General features: G+C 43.7%; 1 protein-coding gene across 1 annotated transcript in view; it reads right to left on the bottom strand.

Moving 5' to 3' along the window:
* LOC112240116 (regulator of G-protein signaling 6-like) overlaps nucleotides 1–22,869 on the bottom strand; it is a 224,199-nt gene that overhangs the window by 41,627 nt on the left and 159,703 nt on the right. Inside the window, exon 3 of the mRNA XM_042301016.1 lies at nucleotides 298–394. Coding sequence (XP_042156950.1) covers nucleotides 298–394 — 97 coding nt within the window. The remainder of the gene's footprint in view (nucleotides 1–297; nucleotides 395–22,869) is intronic.

The following is a 22,869-nucleotide window of genomic DNA, read 5'->3' as shown; positions in this document are numbered from 1 at the left end:
TTGATATCCGTGTGTGTCTCTCTCTCTCTTGATATCCGTGTGTGTCTTGATATCCGTGTGTGTGTGTGTGTGTGTGTGTGTGTGTGTGTGTGTGTGTGTGTGTGTGTGTGTGTGTGTGTGTGTGTGTGTGTGTGTGTGTGTGTGTGCGTGCGCGTGTGTGTGCGTGCGCGTGTGTGTGTGTGTGTGTGTATGTGTGTGTGTGTGCGTGCGCGTGTGTGTGTATGTGTGTGTGTGTGTGTGTGTGTGTAGGCCAGATACACACAAAGACGCATCTGTCTGCAACTCTACACTTTTCACCTGTGACAACGCTGGGTATCTTGGTCAGGAAGCTCTTGACAGTTCTGATGGGAACGCCCTCAGTCTCATCCTGGATACTGGTCACTATCTCCTCAATCTGCAGGGAGAGGGGAGAGATTGAGGTAAGGTATGTTTTTGAAAAGAGGAAGGTTACGGTTAAGATGAGAAGGATGAAGAGCAGGTGAGAGTGAAGGTGTTTACGGTTAACACTGTATGAGAGGTCAGAGGTCAGAGTTCAAGTAAGTATACGGATGTAGGTTAGAGAGCCGTTAGAGTTGACGTCATGGACATAAGAAGACACAGACGCAAGGTTAAAGGTCACCTGTCGGCCCCGCGGCCTAGGGACTCTCCCTCATCACGGGGGGGGCCTATCTTCAAAAGAACCCAGAGTCCCCCCCCTCCTCCTCTTTACCCACACACCAATTTACACATTATTTTCATTGAACCTTTATTTATACAGGATATTCTGGAAATTAACTATTAATAATAAATTACACGATTGGTCACAACCGATGACATCACATCTGAAGGCCTATTACGTGGCTACCTATAGCTAACCTATACCTAACCTATTACGTGGTACCCGTTTAGTTCCAGAGCATTAAATACAACGCTCAGGTCTATCAACTTTATAGAGAGTGTGATGTGTCGACAGCGGGGTTTGAGCAAGAGGAGAAACACAGACCGTTGACATTCTAATTACAGTCGCACGCACACACACACACACACACACACACCTTAGGCGTATTAATCGCCCTGTATCCAGTGATAAAACATGTTTCCCACATCAGAGCAGGCATCTGATTATATTTGATTATCAATACAAATGCTAATTAATTACTTAAAAATCCTACAATGTGATTTTCTGGATTTTTGTTTTAGATTCCGTCTCTCACACTTGAAGTGTACCTATGATAAAAAATTACAGACCTCTACGTGCTTTGTAAGTAGGAAAACCTGCAAAATTGGCAGTGTATCAAATACTTGTTTTCCCCACTGTATATTACTCTTACAGCATTTCCATGTGGGCGAGGATATTGGAAATTTAATCAAAGCCTACTAGATTATAAATTGTTTAGAACTAGGAGAGAATAATTTATAACTGACTTTTTCAGACATAGCATAGGTACAGCAGATCCCCTTATTGTATCGGACACTTTTAAATGTGCCTATAGAGGCCATGCAATTCAGTACTCATCAATAAAACAAAAGCAATTTCGATCAAAAGAGCCCATATTAACAAAGGAAATTGAAGGACTAACAGTACAGTTAGATAGCAATAAAATCTGTACCATAGAGGCAAAGAATAAGTTAGAGGAAAAACAACAAGAAATGGAGGAACTTATTCAGGAAAGATCCAGTATAACATACTATAAAAATAAAGAACTGGATGGAATATGGGGAAAAATGTACCAAATTGTTTTTCAATCTTCAATATAGAAATGCTACCAAAACAAATGTATTAAAAATTGTTACAAATGATGGAGTCACGCATGATTCACCAAAATATATTTTGAAAGAGGAAGTAAAGTACTTTAAGAATATGTTTTCGTTTCAGTCTCCTCCATCTCCACTAAATGAAACTAATTGTATGGATTTTGTTCCTATTAATAATGTCAAATGAACATCTGTACAGAAAGACTCATGTGAAGGCCACATTACAGAGGAGGAACTTCTTGATGCAATTAAAGCCTTTAAGTCTGAGAAAACACCAGGGCTGGATGGCATAGCAGTGGAAGGATACCAAACTCCAGGGCTGGATGGCATAGCAGTGGAAGTATACCAAACTCCAGGGCTGGATGGCATAGCAGTGGAAGTATACCAAACTCCAGGGCTGGATGGCATAGCAGTGGAAGGATACCAAACTCCAGGGCTGGATGGCATAGCAGTGGAAGTATACCAAACTCCAGGGCTGGATGGCCTACCATTGGAAGTATACCAAACTCCAGGGCTGGATGGCATACCAGTGGAAGTATACCAAACTCCAGGGCTGGATGGCCTACCAGTGGAAGTATACCAAACTCCAGGGCTGGATGGCATAGCAGTGGAAGTATACCAAACTCCAGGGCTGGATGGCATAGCAGTGGAAGTATACCAAACTGCAGGGCTGGATGGCATAGCAGTGGAAGTATACCAAACTCCAGGGCTGGATGGCATAGCAGTGGAAGTATACCAAACTCCAGGGCTGGATGGCATAGCAGTGGAAGTATACCAAACTGCAGGGCTGGATGGCATAACAGTGGAAGTATACCAAACTCCAGGGCTGGATGACATACCAGTGGAGGTAGACCAAACTCCAGGGCTGGATGGCATACCAGTGGAAGTATACCAAACTCCAGGGCTGGATGGCCTACCAGTGGAAGTATACCAAACTCCAGGGCTGGATGGCATAGCAGTGGAAGTATACCAAACTCCAGGGCTGGATGGCCTACCAGTGGAAGTATACCAAACTCCAGGGCTGGATGACATACCAGTGGAGGTAGACCAAACTCCAGGGCTGGATGGCCTACCAGTGGAAGTATACCAAACTCCAGGGCTGGATGGCCTACCAGTGGAGGTAGACCAAACTGCAGGGCTGGATGGCATAGCAGTGGAAGTATACCAAACTCCAGGGCTGGATGGCATACCAGTGGAAGTATACCAAACTCCAGGGCTGGATGGCCTACCAGTGGAAGTATACCAAACTCCAGGGCTGGATGGCCTACCAGTGGAAGTATACCAAACTCCAGGGCTGGATGGCATAGCAGTGGAAGGATACCAAACTCCAGGGCTGGATGGCATAGCAGTGGAAGTATACCAAACTCCAGGGCTGGATGGCCTACCATTGGAAGTATACCAAACTCCAGGGCTGGATGGCATACCAGTGGAAGTATACCAAACTCCAGGGCTGGATGGCCTACCAGTGGAAGTATACCAAACTCCAGGGCTGGATGGCATAGCAGTGGAAGTATACCAAACTCCAGGGCTGGATGGCATAGCAGTGGAAGACCAAACTGCAGGGCTGGATGGCATAGCAGTGGAAGTATACCAAACTCCAGGGCTGGATGGCATAGCAGTGGAAGTATACCAAACTCCAGGGCTGGATGGCATAGCAGTGGAAGTATACCAAACTGCAGGGCTGGATGGCATAACAGTGGAAGTATACCAAACTCCAGGGCTGGATGACATACCAGTGGAGGTAGACCAAACTCCAGGGCTGGATGGCATACCAGTGGAAGTATACCAAACTCCAGGGCTGGATGGCCTACCAGTGGAAGTATACCAAACTCCAGGGCTGGATGGCATAGCAGTGGAAGTATACCAAACTCCAGGGCTGGATGGCATACCAGTGGAAGTATACCAAACTCCAGGGCTGGATGACATACCAGTGGAGGTAGACCAAACTCCAGGGCTGGATGGCCTACCAGTGGAAGTATACCAAACTCCAGGGCTGGATGGCCTACCAGTGGAGGTAGACCAAACTGCAGGGCTGGATGGCATAGCAGTGGAAGTATACCAAACTCCAGGGCTGGATGGCATAGCAGTGGAAGTATACCAAACTCCAGGGCTGGATGGCCTACCAGTGGAAGTATACCAAACTGCAGGGCTGGATGGCCTACCAGTGGAAGTATACCAAACTCCAGGGCTGGATGGCATACCAGTGGAAGTATACCAAACTCCAGGGCTGGATGACATACCAGTGGAAGGATACCAAACTCCAGGGCTGGATGGCATACCAGTGGAAGTATACCAAACTTTTTTTGATATACTCAGAGGACTATTATTAGCATGTTTTAATAATATCCTCTTCGGGCTATGAGGCAATATTTTCACATCCGGGTGAAAAGCATGCCCAAAGTAAACTGCCTGCTACTCAGGCCCAGAAGCTAGGATATGCATATTATTGGTAGATTTGGATGGAAAACACCCTGAAGTTTCTAAAACTGTTTGAATTATGTCTGTGAGTATAACAGAGCTTATTTGGCAGGCGAAACCCAAAGGCCAACCATCCAGGAATTTGTTTTTTTGGGGATCTGGATTTCTAAAGCACTTTCTTGCAGTTCCTATCGCTTCCACTGGATGTCAACAGTCTTTAGAAATTGGTTGAAGTTTTTCTTTTGTGTAATGAAGAAGTAGCCCTGTTCAGAACGAGGGTTGAGTGAAGTGTACTGTTTGTTAGAGGCGCGTGACCTGAAAGCACGCTCCACTTTGTTGTCCTCCGGTATTGAACACAGTTTATCCCGTCTGAAATTTTATTGATAATTTACATAAAAAAATACCTAAAGTTGTATTAGGAAAGTTGTTTGAAATGTTTGGACAAAGATTACAGGTAATTTATGAGATATTTTGTAGTCATGTTGCGCTAGTTGGAACCTGTGTTTTTCTGGATCAAACGCGCCAAATAAATGGACATTATGGATATATAACAATGAAATTAATCGAACAAAAGGACCATTTGTTTATGAGACATATTGGAGTGCCAACAGAAGAAGCTTGTCAAAGGTAAGGCATGAATTATATCTTTATTTCTGAGTTTTGTGTCACGCCTGGCGGGTTGAAATATGATTGTCTGTGTTCGTTTGATGGGGTGCTGTCCTCAGATAATCGCATGGTTTGCTTTTGCCGTAAAGCCTTTTTGAAATCTGACACGTTGGCTGCATTAACAACAAGTGTAGCTTTAATTTGGTGTATTGCATGTGTGATTTCATGAAAGTTTAATGTTAATAGTAATTTAATTTGAATTTGGCGCTCTGCCATTTCACCGGATGTTGTCGAGGGGTTCCGCTAGCGGAACGTCTAGCCGTAACAGGTTTTAACCACTCCTATATAAATGGTAGATTATCAGAAACGCAACAAGAAGGTCTGATATCATTATTACTGAAACAGGACCCAAATGGTGTATATATAAAGATCCAGTCCATTTTTAAAAAATGTAGACCTCTTACACTTCAGTGTTGTGATGCAAAATCCTGGCAAAATGCTTGGCGCATTAAAATTGAAAAAGTATTGTCAGATATTATTCATCCTAATCAGACAGGTTTTTTAACATGGACGATACATTGGAGATAATATAAGACAAGGACTGGAAACAATAGAATACTATGAAATATTGGGGACACCAGGCCTGATTTAAAAAAGGCTCCTCTGTAAACACATTAATATTTTACATTCATTCAGTGGCAGTAACAGATCTAGATGAAGCATGTAGATTATTCCATGCCCTCTGGTGCACAAGAAGAGAAGGCAGTCGTGACTAATACTGTGAATGTCCTGGGGACTTTAGGTAGCAACCACCTAGCAGATGGTTATCAGAATGGCATAGCCACTTTCGGTAGGGTGGTCCCCCCCACCCCCCACCCCCCCCCCACACACATTTTATAACCGGTAGTGTCCATTTATTTCCGGTAGTGTGCTGATTAATTATTGCTTTCTTCAGGGGAAATACAGAATATGTATAAAAATGCCAAATATACCAAAAGCTAAATCAAGCAGAGGTTTATGACTATGTTAATCATTACTGAAACATGCAAACTATAAACATTTAACCAGTTAAAGATAATGAATACATGACGACTAGATGCAAATATTTAATTAAAATGTCAAGCGTTGGCTTTAACATGAGTACAAGCAAAGTGAGTGTGTGTATTGTGTGTAAGTGTTTGTGTGTATAAGTGTTTGTGTGCGCTCGTGTGTGTGTGTGTAAGACAGGCGTATGTAAGCCAATACAATTTGATTTGATTATAATTTCCCATCATAAAAATGGATCCCCATTCCCCAATCAAATACCTTCATCGACAACAAAAAATATATAAGTGGCCTTCCTGTATTTTGTTCCAATCAAAGCACATTCTGCCTAGTAGCCTACATTCGCGCTCTGTTGAGTTTTGGCGCATGATATTTATTGTTGATGGAGTTTTCATCTAACCATCCTAAATCTCATAAGAAATGAGGTGCTGTTTTTTTTGGGGGGGGGGGTGTGACAGTAACGTTATACTATGATATGAAGTTGTGTTATATAGAATACTACTGAATCATTATGTGATCTTCAAAGACATTGATTCAACTTTGATCTGCCTTCACTAGATGTATGGAGTGACGCTCCGGTGCGGTCTGGCAGCGTATCACGTCTGCGCTGAACGATCTGATTAATGCGTAGCGTCCAGCCTATTCGTTTTTTTTCCTCGCGTAAAATTCGGTGATACAGAAAGGAGACACACTAGCGCGGCTGTTTATTGACAATCTGACAATATGTGACCGTGGAAATATTTCAAGTTGGTCTCAGGGGAATGTAAAACAGCTAGGATGGAAGACATTTAAAGCCGGATTGAGTGAAGTAGAATAAAATATGTTGAATGAGGAACTGATGAGCATGGAGACTGGAGAGCCTCACTTCTTTTGACGAGATGACCTTTATATATTTCAGACTAATACATCTATTTACTTACTTTAGTAGCTTTTGTTTTATGTACCAAAGACATCTTAAATCATAAGAAAATAAAAATAAAAATCGGCCTTGTGTAATATGCAGAGGGCTGTGTATTGTATAAGGGCACAATCATTATTTTAACTCGGGGGGCTCATATATAAGCCTATGTATATGGCTGTTTTGAATTAATCATCACTTTAGAAAGTGCTGTCCATTTCGTTGTGTTAGGCTTTGAAACAACATCCACAAAGACCTTGTTTTACACCCAGTTTCAACCTGCTGTTGAACTTCTTTCTTCAAATTGATTATTCACAGAAAGGTGTCTTTTAAAAGCAGGATACTCTTTTGATCATCAGTGTTTGATGTGATTTAGAATGCATTTGCATTGATGTCAGAGTGGTCAGAGGGACAATAGAGCCCTGAGTATCAGGCCATTAGGACCTGATGGAGGGAAAAGAGAGCCCTGAGTACAAGGCCATTAGAACCTGATGGAGGGACAATAGAGCCCTGAGTACCAGGCCATTAGGACCTGATGGAGGGACAATAGAGCCCTGAGTACCAGGCCATTAGGACCTGATGGAGGGACAATAGAGCCCTGAGTACCAGGCCATTAGGACCTGATGGGGGGACAATAGAGCCCTGAGTACCAGGCCATTAGGACCTGATGTCAGTGACAGTAGAGATTTGAGTACCAGGCCATTAGGACCTGTTGGAGGCACAATAGAGCCCTGAGTACAAGGCCATTAGAACCTGATGGAGGGACAATAGAGCCCTGAGTACCAGGCCATTAAAACCTGATGGAGGGACAATAGAGCCCTGAGCACCAGGCCATAAGGACCTGATGGAGGGACAATAGAGCCCTGAGTACCAGGTCCTTACGGACTGATGGAGGGACAATAGAGCCCTGAGTACCAGGCCATTAAGACCTGATGAAGGGACAGTAGCGCCCTGAGTACCAGGCCATTAAGACCTGATGAAGGGACAGTAGAGCCCTGAGTACCAGGCCATAAGAACCTGATGAAGGGACAGTAGAGCCCTGAGTACCAGGCCGTAAGAACCTGATGAAGGGACAGTAGAGCCCTGAGTACCAGGCCATTAGAGACAGGTACTACCAACACAAAAGATTATAGTGACTCAACAGTCATGTGGAATGTTACTGCAGTCATGTCTCAGGACTGCTGGTGTGGCAGTAATATGGTCAACGCAGCCCGAGTAACATGATAACATGTGGGAAAAGTAAAGGGGTGAGAATGTTTTCTGAAGGCACTGTAACTAGCTAGCATGCTTTTTTGCCCGCTTTGTGGACAATACAGTGCCACTGACACGGCCTGCAAGAAACATGCGGTCTCTCCTTCACTGCAGCCGAAGTGAGTAAGACATTTAAACTGCAAGGCTGCAGGCCCAGGCCATTCAGAGCAGGACCAGCTGGTGTGTTTACGGACATATTCAATCAATCCCTATACCAGTCTGCTGTTCCCACATGCTTCAAGAGGGCCACCATTGTTCCTGTTCCCAAGAAAGCTAAGGTAACCTGACTGGCACTCACATCCGTCATCATGAAGTGCTTTGAGAGACTAGTCAAGGCCATATCACCTCCACCCGACCTGACACCCTTGACCCACTCCAATTTGCTTACCGCCCAAATAGGTCCACAGACGATGCAATCTCAACCCACTGCACACTGCCCTAACCCATCTGGACAAGAGGAATACCTGAGAATGCTGTTCATCGACTACAGGGACACCATAGAGCGTCCTGAGACCCTGGGTCTCGACCAGGCAACTGGGTACTGGACTTCCTGACGGGCCGCCCCTGATGCTGATCCTCAACAGGGACAATAGAGCTCCTGACTCCCTGTTCACCCCAGGCCATGCACGCCCAACTCAATCGGAGTTTGATACAACAGTGGTAGGGACAATAGAGCGGCCTACAGGGAGGAGTACCAGGTCAGGAAAACAACCTCACACTCAACGTCAACAAAACTAAGGAGATGATTGTGGACTTCAGGAAACCCAGAGGAACACCCCCTATCCACATCGATGAAACAGTAGTGGAGAGGGTAGCAAGTTTTAAGTTCCTCGGCATACACATCACAGACCTGAATTGGTCCACTCACACAGACAGCATCGTGAGGAAGGCGCAGAGCCCTCAGGAGGCTACCAGGTCACCAAAAGCACTCACAAACTTCTACAGATGCACAATCGAGAGCATCCTGGCGGGGATCACCGCCTGGTATGGCAAGCCCTCAACCGTAAGGCTCTCCAGAGGGTAGTGAGGTCTGCACCGCATCACCGGGGGCAAACTACCTGCCCTCCAGGACACCTGATGCTACAGGAAGGCCATAAAGATCATCAAGGACATCAACCACCGAGCCACTGCCTGTTCACCCCGCTGTCATCCAGAAGGCGAGGTCAGTACAGGTGCATCAAAGCTGGGACCGAGAGACTGAAAACAGCTTCTATCTCAAGGCCATCAGACTGTTAAACAGCCACCACTAACATGAGTGACTCACACTGTCAATGACAGACTCACTCCAGCCACTTTAATCATGGGAATTGATGGGAAATGATGTAAATATATCACTAGCCACTTTAAACAATGCTACCTTATATAAGTTACTTACCCTACATTGTCATATGCATAGGATACTGTACTCTATATCAACGACTGCATCCTGTAATACATGTATCACTAGCCACTTTAACTATGCCACTTGGTTTACATACTTATCTCATATGTATATACTGTATTCGATATCATCTACTGTATCTTGCCTATGCTGCTCTGTACCATCACTCATTATACTTATGTACATATTCTTTATCCCCTTACACTGTGTATAAGAAGTAAATTGTTAGTTAGATTACTTGCTTTTTATTCTGAACTAGAAGCACAAGCATTTGTAACTAGCATTAACATCTGCTAACCATGTGTATGTGACAACATTTGATTTGATTTGATTTGAAAAAACCTTAGCCAACTAATGAAAGTTATGTGAGCATCTCTCTCTTTCTTTCTTTCTTTCTTTCTTTCTTTCTTTCTTTCTTTCTTTCTTTCTTTCTTTCTCTTTCTCTCAATTGTTTTCTCTCTTTCTTTCTTTCTTTCTCTCTCACTCTGCCTCTCCCTCCCTCCTCCCTCCCTCCCTCCCTCCCTCCCTCCCTCCCTCCCTCCCTCCCTCCCTCCCTCCCTCCCTCCCTCCCTCCTCCCTCCCTCCCTCGCTCCCTTCTCTCTCTCATTCTATATCTCTCCCTCCTCTTTCTCTCTCTTGCTCCTTCTCTCTCTCATTCTATCTCTCTCTCTCCTCTTTCTCTGCCTCTGTGACGACCCTCCCACTCTGTCTGTCCAAATTCTTTCTCTTTGCTCTTGTTTTCCTTAATAGGATGTCGGTGTGCGGAGCCGGGAGGGTTCGTCAGTGAATTGGGACTCATACACCTGTCCCCCATTCATTCGAGGAGACTCTCTCCACGCAGACATACTGTCGGATTTTAGTTGTGGAATTTTGTGGTTTGTTTGTTTGCTTTGGCACCTCTCAACATCACCATCTACGTACGCATCCCCTCACTTACTCTACGGACTACACACACAGCATTCTTACTAGGATGTAGTTTACTTTGTTTAAGAAATATATTTGTTGTTATTCCGTTATCTCTAAGGTTGTCTCCCTCTTTTTTACGGGCTAGGAGCTGGTTCGTGACACCTCTTTCTCTGCCTCCCTATCTCTCTCTAACTGTCACGAGTCCGAACGAGGGTGGCTTCCCTTCCCGGTCGGGTGGCGCTCGGCGGTCGTCGTCACCAGCCTATTAGCTGCCACTGATTGTCTTTCCTCCCCCTCCTTGTATGTTTATTGGTAGCACCTGTTTGTGATAATTAGTGGGGCTTTATTAGACAGCCGGCCCGCCTGTTTGTTGTGCGTGATTAATTATTGTAACCTTCGGCTCTGTAGTAGAGTAACGTGTTTGTTCCTGGTCGTGTATTTCAGTTGTACATTTTTCGTCCCCTGTGTTTGGGGCTGTTATTATTGTGAGCACCCAGTGGTGTGTTAGTGCATTAAAGAGCACAGCATAGCACTCTCTGTCTCCTGCGTCTGACTCCACACCCACGACACCCGGAGCATTACACTAACTAGCACTGCCAATTGATGGCTGAATAAATGTCTCAAGGTCAGGTGCAGAACACCTCAGGCTGATGAATGATGGGATTTCTGTTGGACACCAGTGTACCTTGCCTTATTTATACCCACAATGAATGTGCCAAGTCAAACACAGCCACGCAGACAGTGAATATCTAGTGCAAACAGTCAGCTAATGGTTCACTCCGGTAAACGGCCCTGCCAAGCAAAAAGGCAGTAACTGCTCATTTGGTCGAAAATGAGTTAATGAGTTAACATTAAATACATTAAATACATGCTTAATCATGTGGACAAGTATCCTGCCTCTGTTGTAATTGTGTTTTGGAGAAAATGGGGGTCATGTTTAGCTGTAACTGTATTAAGTTACTGTGAAACCAAGGTAAATAAAAGCCATTTTTTTCAGGTCCACGCTATGAGCAGTTTGCTTCTTTTTTTGCTTGGTAGGGCAGAATACTGGAACTAAATCAATGTTCCCTATATGGGGGAAAAGTACAGTCCTGATAAGTGTAAAACTCTGTTTAAGTGCAGTAGAGTTTTCCTGTTTTCCTGTTAAATGACATTATTTTTTATTTCTCCTGCTACATGGTCAGGTGTAGTGCAGCAACCCATTGATATACTAAACCAAAGACAGGGCAGAAACAAGGCAAGATTTTACTAAACTGACCTTGGTGTAAAAAAAAACTATTCTGAACTGTAACTGACAAGACCAAGTATTACAGTGCATTTTGTATTCAGACCCCTCCCCCTTTCCCACATTTCGTATTCAGACCCCTCCCCCTTTTCCACATTTTGTATTCAGACCCCTCCCCTTTTCCACATTTTGTATTCAGACCCCTCCCCCTTTCCCACATTTTGTTACGTAACGTCCTTATTCTAAAATGGATTTAAAAAAATAATAATACTCATCAATCTACCCACAATACCCCATAATGACCAAGTGTAAACTTTGTTTTTTTTTCACACAAAAACGAAACATAAATACCTTATGTGTTATGAGACTCGAAATTAAGCTCAGGTGCATCCTCTTTCCATTGATCATCCTTGAGATATTTCTACAACTGTGGTAAATTTAATTGATTGGACATGCTTTGGAAGGCACACACCTGTCTATATAAGGTCCCACAGTTGGCAGTTAATGTCAGAGCAAAAACGAGAGCCCTGAGGTCAAAGAATTGTCCTTAGAGCTCCAAGACCGGATCTGGGTACAGGTCTGGGGAAGGGTACCAAAAAATGTATGCAGCATTGAAGGTCCTCAAGAACACAGTGGCCTCCATCATTCCTAAATGGAAGACATTTGGAACCACCAAGGCTCTTCCTAGAGCTGTCCGCCCGGCCAAACTGAACAATCGGGGGAGAAAGGCCTTGGTCAGGGAGGCGACCAAGAACCCAATGGCTACACTGACAGAGCTTCAGAGTTCCTCTGTGGAGATGAGAGAACCTTCCAGAAGCACTCTGCAGCACTCCACCAATCAGAACTTTATGGGATTAGCAGTTGGGAGATAGTAAGAGTGTGTGTGAGTCTGTCTGTGTGTCCCTGCATGCTTCTGCCTCTGAGAGAAGATTAACTTTACTTCAAAGACCACCTTTACTCGACACAGACAGACAGACAGACAGACAGACAGACAGACAGACAGACAGACAGACAGACAGACAGACAGACAGACAGACAGACAGACAGACAGACAGACAGACAGACAGACAGACAGACAGACAGACAGACAGACAGACAGACAGACAGACAGACAGACAGACAGACAGACAGACAGAGATCCAGACAGAGATCCAGATAGTTCCCACAGCTTTTGTCAAGTACACATGGTTAGCAATGTGAGTGTAGCGAAATGCTTGCGCTTCTAGTTCCAGCAATGCAGTAATATCTAACAAGTATACTAACAATTTCACAACAACTACCTAATACACACAAATCTAAAGGGGTGAATGAGAATATGTGCAGTTGAAGTCGGAAGTTTACATACACCTTAGCCAAGTACATTTAATCTCAGTGTTTCACAATTCCTGACATTTAATCCAAGTAAAAAATCCCTGTTTTAGGTCAGTTAGGATCAGCACTTTATTTTAAGAATGTGAAATGTCAGAATACTAGTAGAGAGAATGATTTATTTCAGCTTTTATTTCTTTCATCACATTCCCAGTGGGTCAGAAGTTTACATACACTAAATTAGTATTTGATAGCATTGCCTTTAAATTGTTTAACTCCTGCAGCAAAGCACCCCCACAACATGATGCTTCCACCCACATGCTTCACGGTTGGGGTGGTGTTCTTTGGCTTGCAAGCCTCCCCCTTTTTCCTACAAACATAACAATGGTCATTTTATTTATTTAACCAGGTAGCCTAGTTGAGAAGAAGTTCTCATTTGCAACTGCGACCTGGCCAAGATAAAGCAAAGCAGTTTGACACATACAACAACACAGAGTTACAGATGGAGTAAACAAACATACAGTCAATAATACAGTAGAAAAATCTATATGCAGCATGTGCAAATGAGGTAGGATAAGAGAGGTAAGGCAATAAATAGGCCATGGTGGCAAAGTAATTACAATATAGAAATTAAACACTGGAATGGTAGATGTGCAGAAGATTAATCTACAAGTAGAGATACTGGTGTGCAAAGGAGCAAGATAAGTAAATAAATACAGTATGGGGATGAGGTAGATTGGATGGGCTATTTACAGATGAGCTATATACAGGTGTAGTGATCTGTGAGCAGTGTCAGAGGAAGGCCCTAAAAATTGTCAAAGACCCCAGCCATAGACTGTTCTCTCTACTACCGCATGGCAAGCGGTACCGGAGTGCCAAGTCTAGGACAAAAAGGCTTCTCAACAGTTTTTACCCCCAAGCCATAAGACTCCTGAACAGGTAATCAAATGGCTACCCGGACTATTTGCATTGTGTGCCAAACCATATATATATATATAACCTCTACTGTATATAGCCTCTCTACTGTATATAGCCTGTCTTTTTACTGTTGTTTTTATTTCTTTACCTACCTATTGTTCACCGAACACCTTTTTTGCGCTATTGGTTAGAGCCTGTAAATAAGCATTTCACTGTAAGGTCTACCTACACCTGTTGTATTCAGCATGTCACTGTAAGGTCTACTACACCTGTTGTACTCAGCATTTCACTGTAAGGTCTACCTACACCTGTTGTAATCAGCATTTCACTGTAAGGTCTACCTACACCTGTTGTATTCAGCATTTCACTGTAAGGTCTACCTACACCTGTTGTATTCAGCATTTCACTGTAAGGTCTACTACACCTGTTGTATTCAGCATTCCACTGTAAGGTCTACTACACCTGTTGTATTCAGCATTTCACTGTAAGGTCTACTACACCTGTTGTATTCAGCATTTCACTGTAAGGTCTACCTACACCTGTTGTATTCAGCATTTCACTGTAAGGTCTCACTACACCTGTTGTATTCAGCATTTCACTGTAAGGTCTACTACACCTGTTGTATTCAGCATTTCACTGTAAGGTTTACCTACATCTGTTGTATTCAGCATTTCACTGTAAGGTCTACTACACCTGTTGTATTCAGCATTTCACTGTAAGGTCTACTACACCTGTTGTATTCAGCATTTCACTGTAAGGTCTACCTACACCTGTTGTAATCAGCATTTCACTGTAAGGTCTACTACACCTGTTGTATTCAGCATGTCACTGTAAGGTCTACTACACCTGTTGTATTCAGCATTTCACTGTAAGGTCTACTACACCTGTTGTATTCAGCATTTCACTGTAAGGTCTCCCTACACCTGTTGTATTCAGCATTTCACTGTAAGGTCTACTACACCTGTTGTATTCAGCATTTCACTGTAAGGTTTACCTACATCTGTTGTATTCAGCATTTCACTGTAAGGTCTACTACACCTGTTGTATTCAGCATTTCACTGTCAATACACCTGTTGTATTCAGCATTTCACTGTAAGGTCTACCTACACCTGTTGTATTCAGCATTTCACTGTAAGGTCTACTACACCTGTTGTATTCAGCATTTCACTGTGAGGTCTACTACACCTGTTGTATTCAGCATTTCACTGTAAGGTCTACTACACCTGTTGTATTCAGCATTTCACTGTAAGGTCTCCCTACACCTGTTGTATTCAGCGCATGTAACAAATAAACTCAGATTTGATTTGATTTGGTACTTTCAGGCGTTTGGAAATTGCTCCCAAGGATGAATCAGACTTGTGGAGGTTTATTTTTTTCTGAGGTCTTGGCTGATTTCTTTTGATTGTCCCATGATGTCAAGCAAAGAGGCACTGAGTTTGAAGGTAGGCCTTGAAATACATCCACAGGTACACCTCCAATTGACTCAAATTATGTCAATTAGCCTATCAGAAGCTTCTAAAGCCATGACATCATGTTCTGGAATTTTCCAAGCTGTTTAAAGGCACAGTCAATTTAGTGTATGTAAACTTCTGACCCACTGGAATTGTGATACAGTAAATTATAAGTGAATTATAAGTGAATGAAAGTGAGTGTCTGTAAACAATTGTTGGAAAAATGACTTGTGTCATGCACAAAGTAGATGTCCTAACCGACTTGCCAAAACTATAGTTTGTTAACAAGAAATTTGTGGAGTGGTTGAAAAACGAGTTTTAATGACTCCAACCTAAGTGTATGTAAACTTCCGACTTAAACTGTACATATAAATATATGGATGAGAGATGGCAGAGCGGCATAAGCAAGGTACAATAGATGGTATAAAATACAGTATATACATGTGATATGAGTAATGTAAGATATGAAAACATTATTAAAGTGGCATTGTTTAAAGTGACTCGTGATTCATTTATTAAAGTGTCCAGTGATTGGGTCTCAATGTAGGCAACAGCCTCTCTGAGTTAGTGATGACTGTTTAACAGTCTGATAGCCTTGAGATAGAAGCTGTTTTTCAGTCTCTCGGTCCCTGCTTTGATGCACCTGTACTGACCTCGCCTTCTGGATGATAGCGGGGTGAACAGGCAGTGGCTCGGGTGGTTGTTGTCCTTGATGATCTTTTTTTGGCCTTCCTGAAAGCGGAGTCTCCAGCAGGGCCCTCCAAGCCTCAGAGGACCGACAGCCTATTTAAGGTTGCGTCCCAAATGGAATCCCTAGTCTCTATATAGTGTACTACTTTAGTACTCTATATAGGGAAATAGAATGCCATTTGGGACTCAGCGGTAGCCTCTCTGTACACCTGCCCTGGGGAATCATACCAGTCCAGAATCAGACAATAATCACATGGCCATTAAATGGGGAAATCTGCAATTGGCACATACTTTAAAAAAAACGTTTATATTAATTATATATTCCCATCAATTCTTGATGAATATAACTTATAAATGCCTCATGAGCTCAGATTAGTGTCCCATCAGAACCCAAAATATACGTTTCATACCATTGTTTGTCAACATTGTAAAGCAACATCATTTATAGCCTTAATACATGGTTATATCAGTACTCTTTACATGATGGATGATCAGTCATTACATCCATAGCTTATTCTATGAATCTGAGAGTGGTTAAGGTTCCCCATCCCTCAGTTGTTTACCGAAAAACAATGGCAGGGTGCCCGGCTATTCTATGAATCTGAGAGTGGTTAAGGTTCCCCATCCCTCAGTTGTTTACCGAAAAACAATGGCAGGGTGCCCGGCTATTCTATGAATCTGAGAGTGGTTAAGGTTCCCCATCCCTCAGTTGTTTACCGAAAAACAATGGCAGGGTGCCCGGCTATTCTATGAATCTGAGAGTGGTTAAGGTTCCCCATCCCTCAGTTGTTTACCGAAAAACAATGGCAGGGTGCCCGGCTATTCTATGAATCTGAGAGTGGTTAAGGTTCCCCATCCCTCAGTTGTTTACTGAAAAACAATGGCAGGGTGCCCGGCTTTGTTACAGGTTTTAAACTGCCAATTTACCCTTTAAGTAGATGGGTTTTTTTAGAAACTGAGAGTTCAATGCAGCTTCAGGAACCAGACGCATCGGAAGTGTAATAATCACATGGTCATTTAGCCATTTTTATCCAAAGGGAGTTAGAGTTAACTTAGAGTTCAATTTATTCAGCATGTGGTCAAACCCGCAACTCTGATGCTTCAAGCCCCAACCTGCCCAGAAACAGCTTTCACAGGCAACCAATAAAGACTCAGAGAATGTTACAAAGAATGTTATAATTTTCTGACTGACCAATCAAAGTGTACACCCAAGGGGACTGACAGTGTGTTTTATATAGTGTCACGCCGGGGACGTCTCGGTTATCCCAGAACTAAAGTCTTAAGTAATTGGTTAGCTGCTCGATTAAGTTCTGGGTCCATACATGTTAAGAGATTGAGAGATTCTAGAACATGTTAAGAGATTGAGAGATTCTAGAACATGTTAAGAGATTGAGAGATTCTAGAACATGTTAAGAGATTGAGAGATTCTAGAACATGTTAAGAGATTGAGAGATTCTAGAACATGTTAAGAGATCGAGAGATTCTAGAACATGTTAAGAGATCGAGAGATTCTAGAACATGTTAAGAGATCGAGAGATTCTAGAACATGTTAAGAGATCGAGAGATTCTAGAACATGTTAAGAGATCGAGAGATTCTAGAACATGTTAAGAGATCGAGAGATTCTAGAACATGTTAAGAGATCGAGAGATTCTAGAACATGTTAAGAGATCGAGAGATTCTAGAACATGTTATTAAGAGATCGAGAGATTCTAGAACAAGGAGCAGAACCGTAACGAGGAGCTCCACCCTCTCTTTTTACAAGTTAAGACCGAATGTTCCGCCACTTCCGGAATTTCAAAAAATGACAACACCTGTGGAATCTTGATTTGTCCAAATTTCCAGTGAGTAAAAACCCAAACACTAAAAACTAATGCCGCTCGTTATCCCACCTATCCCTTTCCTTCCTGACAGATTCTACGGTGCTAGTTGTGTTGACGTACATCTCTCCGTGAGAGATTACGCTGTGACATATTGGTCGGAATTGCTGTCGCTAACGGTTACGGTCCCATCTACAGGCAGGGATCAACTCGACTGTTCTGTTCCAATTCGTGGTGAAATGACAGTTCGATGTATTGTGAAGTGGACCACATAGGGAGTCAGTGTTCTTTTCATGTAAATGTCAACATTCTGATATAGACTTAGGATGCCTCCCAAATACCTGTATTGTCTACATAGTGCACTACTTTTGACCAAAACCCTATAGGCCCTGGTCTAAATTAGTGCACTATATAGGGAATAGGGTGCCATTTGGGACACACACCATCTTCCTATCAGCTTTCTAATGGAGCAATGTTCCCTGTAAAGCCATATAATTGAGTCTGACTCATATGATGTAGTGTGTATTTTATATTGAATGTGAGGCCCAGAATGTAATGTAGTTACCATTGACTACAGTCCCACTGGCGTTTTTCTATGTAATATCTGTTATGAAACAGAGTGAGTTTAGGGGGTCTGTTACGCTCTCAGTCTGAAGGGGATAGGGCGCTGTCAGGGTCACGACCTCAGGGTCATGCCTCGTCTCACCACACGGCATCTATTGACATGTCGTTCTGTCTCTCCGCTCTCAATTCAATTCAAAAAAGCTTTATTGACATGGGAAACACATGTTTACGTTGCCGAAGCAAGTGGAACGGACAATAAACTAAAGTGAAGTAAACAAACAGTAGTAAACAAGGGAAACAGTAGTAAACAAGGGAAACAGTAGTAAACAAGGGAAACAGTAGTAAACAAGGGAAACAGTAGTAAACAAGGGAAACAGTAGTAAACAAGGGAAACAGTAGTAAACAAGGGAAACAGTAGTAAACAAGGGAAACAGTAGTAAACAAGGGAAACATTAGTAAACAAGGGAAACAGTAGTAAACAAGGGAAACAGTAGTTTTGTGCTCTTCTGGTTGTCCGTTTCTCATGACAACGGACTACAAATGGTGATGCTGCTGTGACTCCACACTGCGTTATTTCGCAGATACAGATATGAGAGTATATCAAGGTTTGATTTGATTTCAAATTCTTTGTGGGTCTGTGTGTTCTGTGGGAAATATGTCTCTCTACTATATGGTCATTTGGCAGGAGGTTAGGAGCTGTAGCTCAGTTTCCACCTGCATTTTGTGGGCAGTGGAGCCCACAGGGCAGACCTGGATCTCGAGAGATGACAGGCTATGGAGGCTTCTCTCTATAGCAAGGCTATGCTCACTGTACCGAGTCTGTACAGTACATAGTCAAGGATATTCTTAATTTAAGGTCGTTCATAGTGGTCAGGTATCATGCCACTGTGTACTCTCTGTTTAGGTCCAAATAGCATTCTAGTTTGCTCTGTTATTTTGTTTGATTCTTTCCAGTGTGTCAAGTAATTATCTTTTTGTTTTCTCATGATCTGGTTGGGTCTACATGTGTTTCTGTTCTGGGGCTCTGTGGGGTCTCTTTGTGTTTGTGAACAGAGCCCCAGGACCAGCTGGCTGAGAAGACTCTTCTCCAGGTTCATCTCTCTGTAGGTGAGGACTCTGACTCTTCTCCAGGTTCATCTCTCTGTAGGTGAGGACTCTGACTCTTCTCCAGGTTCATCTCTCTGTAGGTGAGGACTCTGACTCTTCTCTAGGTTCATCTCTCTGTAGGTGAGGGCTCTGAGGGGACTCTTCTCCAGGTACATCTCTCTGTAGGTGAGGACTCTGACTCTTCTCTAGGTTCATCTCTCTGTAGGTGAGGACTCTGACTCTTCTCTAGGTTCATCTCTCTGTAGGTGAGGGCTCTGAGGGGACTCTTCTCCAGGTTCATCTCTCTGTAGGTGAGGACTCTGACTCTTCTCCAGGTTCATCTCTCTGTAGGTGAGGACTCTGACTCTTCTCCAGGTTCATCTCTTTGTAGGTGAGGGCTCTGAGAGGACTCTTCTCCAGGTTCATCTCTCTGTAGGTGAGGGCTCTGAGGGGACTCTTCTCCAGGTTCATCTTTCTGTAGGTGAGGGCTCTGAGGGGACTCTTCTCCAGGTTCATCTCTCTGTAGGTGAGGGCTCCGAGGGGTCTCTTCTCTAGGTTCATCTCTCTGTAGGTGAGGGCTCTGACTCTTCTCTAGGTTCATCTCTCTGTAGGTGAGGACTCTGACTCTTCTCCAGGTTCATCTCTCTGTAGGTGAGGACTCTGACTCTTCTCCAGGTTCATCTCTCTGTAGGTGAGGACTCTGACTCTTCTCTAGGTTCATCTCTCTGTAGGTGAGGGCTCTGAGGGGACTCTTCTCCAGGTACATCTCTCTGTAGGTGAGGGCTTTGTGGTGGAATGTGTGGGCATCACTTCCCTTTCAGGTGGTTGTAGAATTGAACAGCTCTTTTCTGGATGTAGATACCCCCTAGTTAACAGCCTAATTCTGCTCTACATGCGTTGTTTGGGGTTCTGCGTTGTGCACAGCGTATATGGTTGCGTGTTTGTCCCGTTGTGTGAAGTATTGGTTAGCGAGTTGACCGCAGACCTCACCAGACCATCTGCAAACAGTAGATATTTGAGGCCAGTGGAGTGCTGCAGACTGTTCCTTGTCTCTGCGGAAGGAAATCTGTGTTTATTGACAATTTTAACTGCACACCTGTTGTTTGTGTACATTGATTTTATAATGTCCACATACTTTCCCCACAACACCGCTTTCCATTGATTTGTATAGCAGACCCTCATGCCAAATTGAATCAAAATCTTTTTTAGAAATGAACAAAGCATGAGAGGGCTTTGCTTTTGTTTGTTTTGTTTGTCAATAAGGGCATGCAGGGTGTCTACTGTACGTGGTCTGTTGTACGGTATTTTGGTAAGAAGCCAAATCGACATTTGCTCAGGACAATGTTTTCACTGAGAAATATTGGACTCTGCTATTGATGATACTTTCTGATATTCCATGGTAGTTATTGGGGTCAAATTTGTCTCCACTTTTGTAGATTGGGGTGATCAAGCCTCGGTACCAAATATTGGGGAAGATGCCAGAGCTGAGGATGATGTTAAAGAGTTTAAGAATAGCCCGTTTGAATTTGTGGTCTGTATATTTTATCATTTCATTTAGTATACCATCAACACCACAGGCCTTTTTCGGGTTGGAGGGTTTGTATTTTGTCCTGTAGTTCATCCAATGTAATTGGAGAATCAAGTAGTTCCTGGTCATCTCTTTCTCTCTCTGATTAATATAAAATAAAATGTTTTAATGTGTCATCGAATGGGATAAACATCAAATATAGCAGTTTGATTGAGAGCAGCCTGTATGCAGAGAGAGATGACAGAGAGAGATGACAGAGAGAGATGACAGAGAGAGATGACAGACAGCGAGAGATGACAGAGAGAGATGACAGACAGCGAGAGATGACAGCGAGAGATGACAGAGAGAGATGACAGAGAGAGATGACAGAGAGAGATGACAGCGAGAGATGACAGCGAGAGATGACAGAGAGAGATGACAGAGAGAGATGACAGCGAGAGATGACAGAGAGATGACAGAGAGAGATGACAGAGAGAGATGACAGCGAGGGATGACAGCGAGAGATGACAGAGAGAGATGACGGACAGAGATGACAGAGAGAGATGACAGAGAGAGATGACGGAGAGAGATGACAGAGAGCGAGAGATGACAGACAGAGAGAGATGGCGGAGAGAGATGACAGAGAGGGATGACAGCGAGAGATGACAGAGAGAGATGACAGACAGCGAGAGATGACACAGAGAGATGACAGAGAGAGATGACAGAGAGAGATGACAGAGAGAGATGACGGAGAGAGATGATGGAGAGAGATGATGGAGAGAGATGACAGACAGCGAGAGATGACAGACAGAGAGAGATGACAGAGAGAGATGACAGACAGCGAGAGATGACAGACAGAGAGAGATGACAGAGAGAGATGACGGACAGAGATGACAGAGAGAGATGACAGAGAGAGATGACGGAGAGAGATGACAGACAGCGAGAGATGACAGACAGAGAGAGAGAGATGACAGCGAGAGATGACGGAAGAGATGACAGAGAGAGATGACGAGAGATGACAGCGAGAGATGACACGAGAGATGACAGAGAGAGATGACGGAGAGAGATGACGGAGAGAGATGACAGAGAGAGATGACAGACAGAGAGAGATGACAGAGAGAGATGACAGAGAGAGATGACAGCGAGAGATGACAGTGAGAGATGACAGTGAGAGATGACAGACAGAGATGACAGACAGCGAGAGATGACAGACAGAGAGATGACAGAGAGAGATGACAGCGAGAGATGACAGAGAGAGATGACAGAGAGAGATGACGGACAGAGATGACAGAGAGAGATGACAGAGAGAGAGAGAGAGAGATGACAGCGAGAGATGACAGACAGAGAGAGATGGCGGAGAGAGATGACAGAGAGAGATGACAGAGAGAGATGACAGAGAGAGATGACAGAGAGGGATGACAGCGAGAGATGACAGAGAGAGATGACGGAGAGAGATGACGGAGAGAGATGACAGAGAGAGATGACAGACAGAGAGAGATGACAGAGAGAGATGACAGAGAGAGATGACAGCGAGAGATGACAGTGAGAGATGACAGACAGAGATGACAGACAGCGAGAGATGACAGATGACAGAGAGAGATGACAGCGAGGGATGACAGCGAGAGATGATGACGGACAGAGATGACAGAGAGAGATGACAGTGAGAGATGACAGTGAGAGATGACAGACAGAGATGACAGACAGCGAGAGATGACAGACAGAGAGATGACAGAGAGAGATGACAGCGAGAGATGACAGAGAGAGATGACAGAGAGAGATGACGGAGAGAGATGACGGAGAGAGATGACGGAGAGAGATGACAGAGAGAGATGACAGCGAGAGATGACAGAGAGAGATGACAGAGAGAGAGAGCTGTCTGTAGCAGGTGCAAATTATAATCACCAAGACGAGCAGTACAGAGTCCCTTTTGCAACCTCCTGCCTGCCCTACAGTGTTGACTCCATAGTGAACATAGCAATGTCTCAAAATGAAAATAGCAAACACCTATGAAAGTGTAGAATGAGAAGCTCATTGGCAAGTTCATTAAGTATATTTGCAGGGAAT

The sequence above is a fragment of the Oncorhynchus tshawytscha genome, linkage group LG18 (assembly GCF_018296145.1).
Source record: "Oncorhynchus tshawytscha isolate Ot180627B linkage group LG18, Otsh_v2.0, whole genome shotgun sequence".
In the NCBI taxonomy this organism is placed as follows: domain Eukaryota; kingdom Metazoa; phylum Chordata; class Actinopteri; order Salmoniformes; family Salmonidae; genus Oncorhynchus; species Oncorhynchus tshawytscha.
Note: the sequence above shows the minus strand (reverse complement) of the source record. Positions and strands in the feature narration are given on the sequence as shown.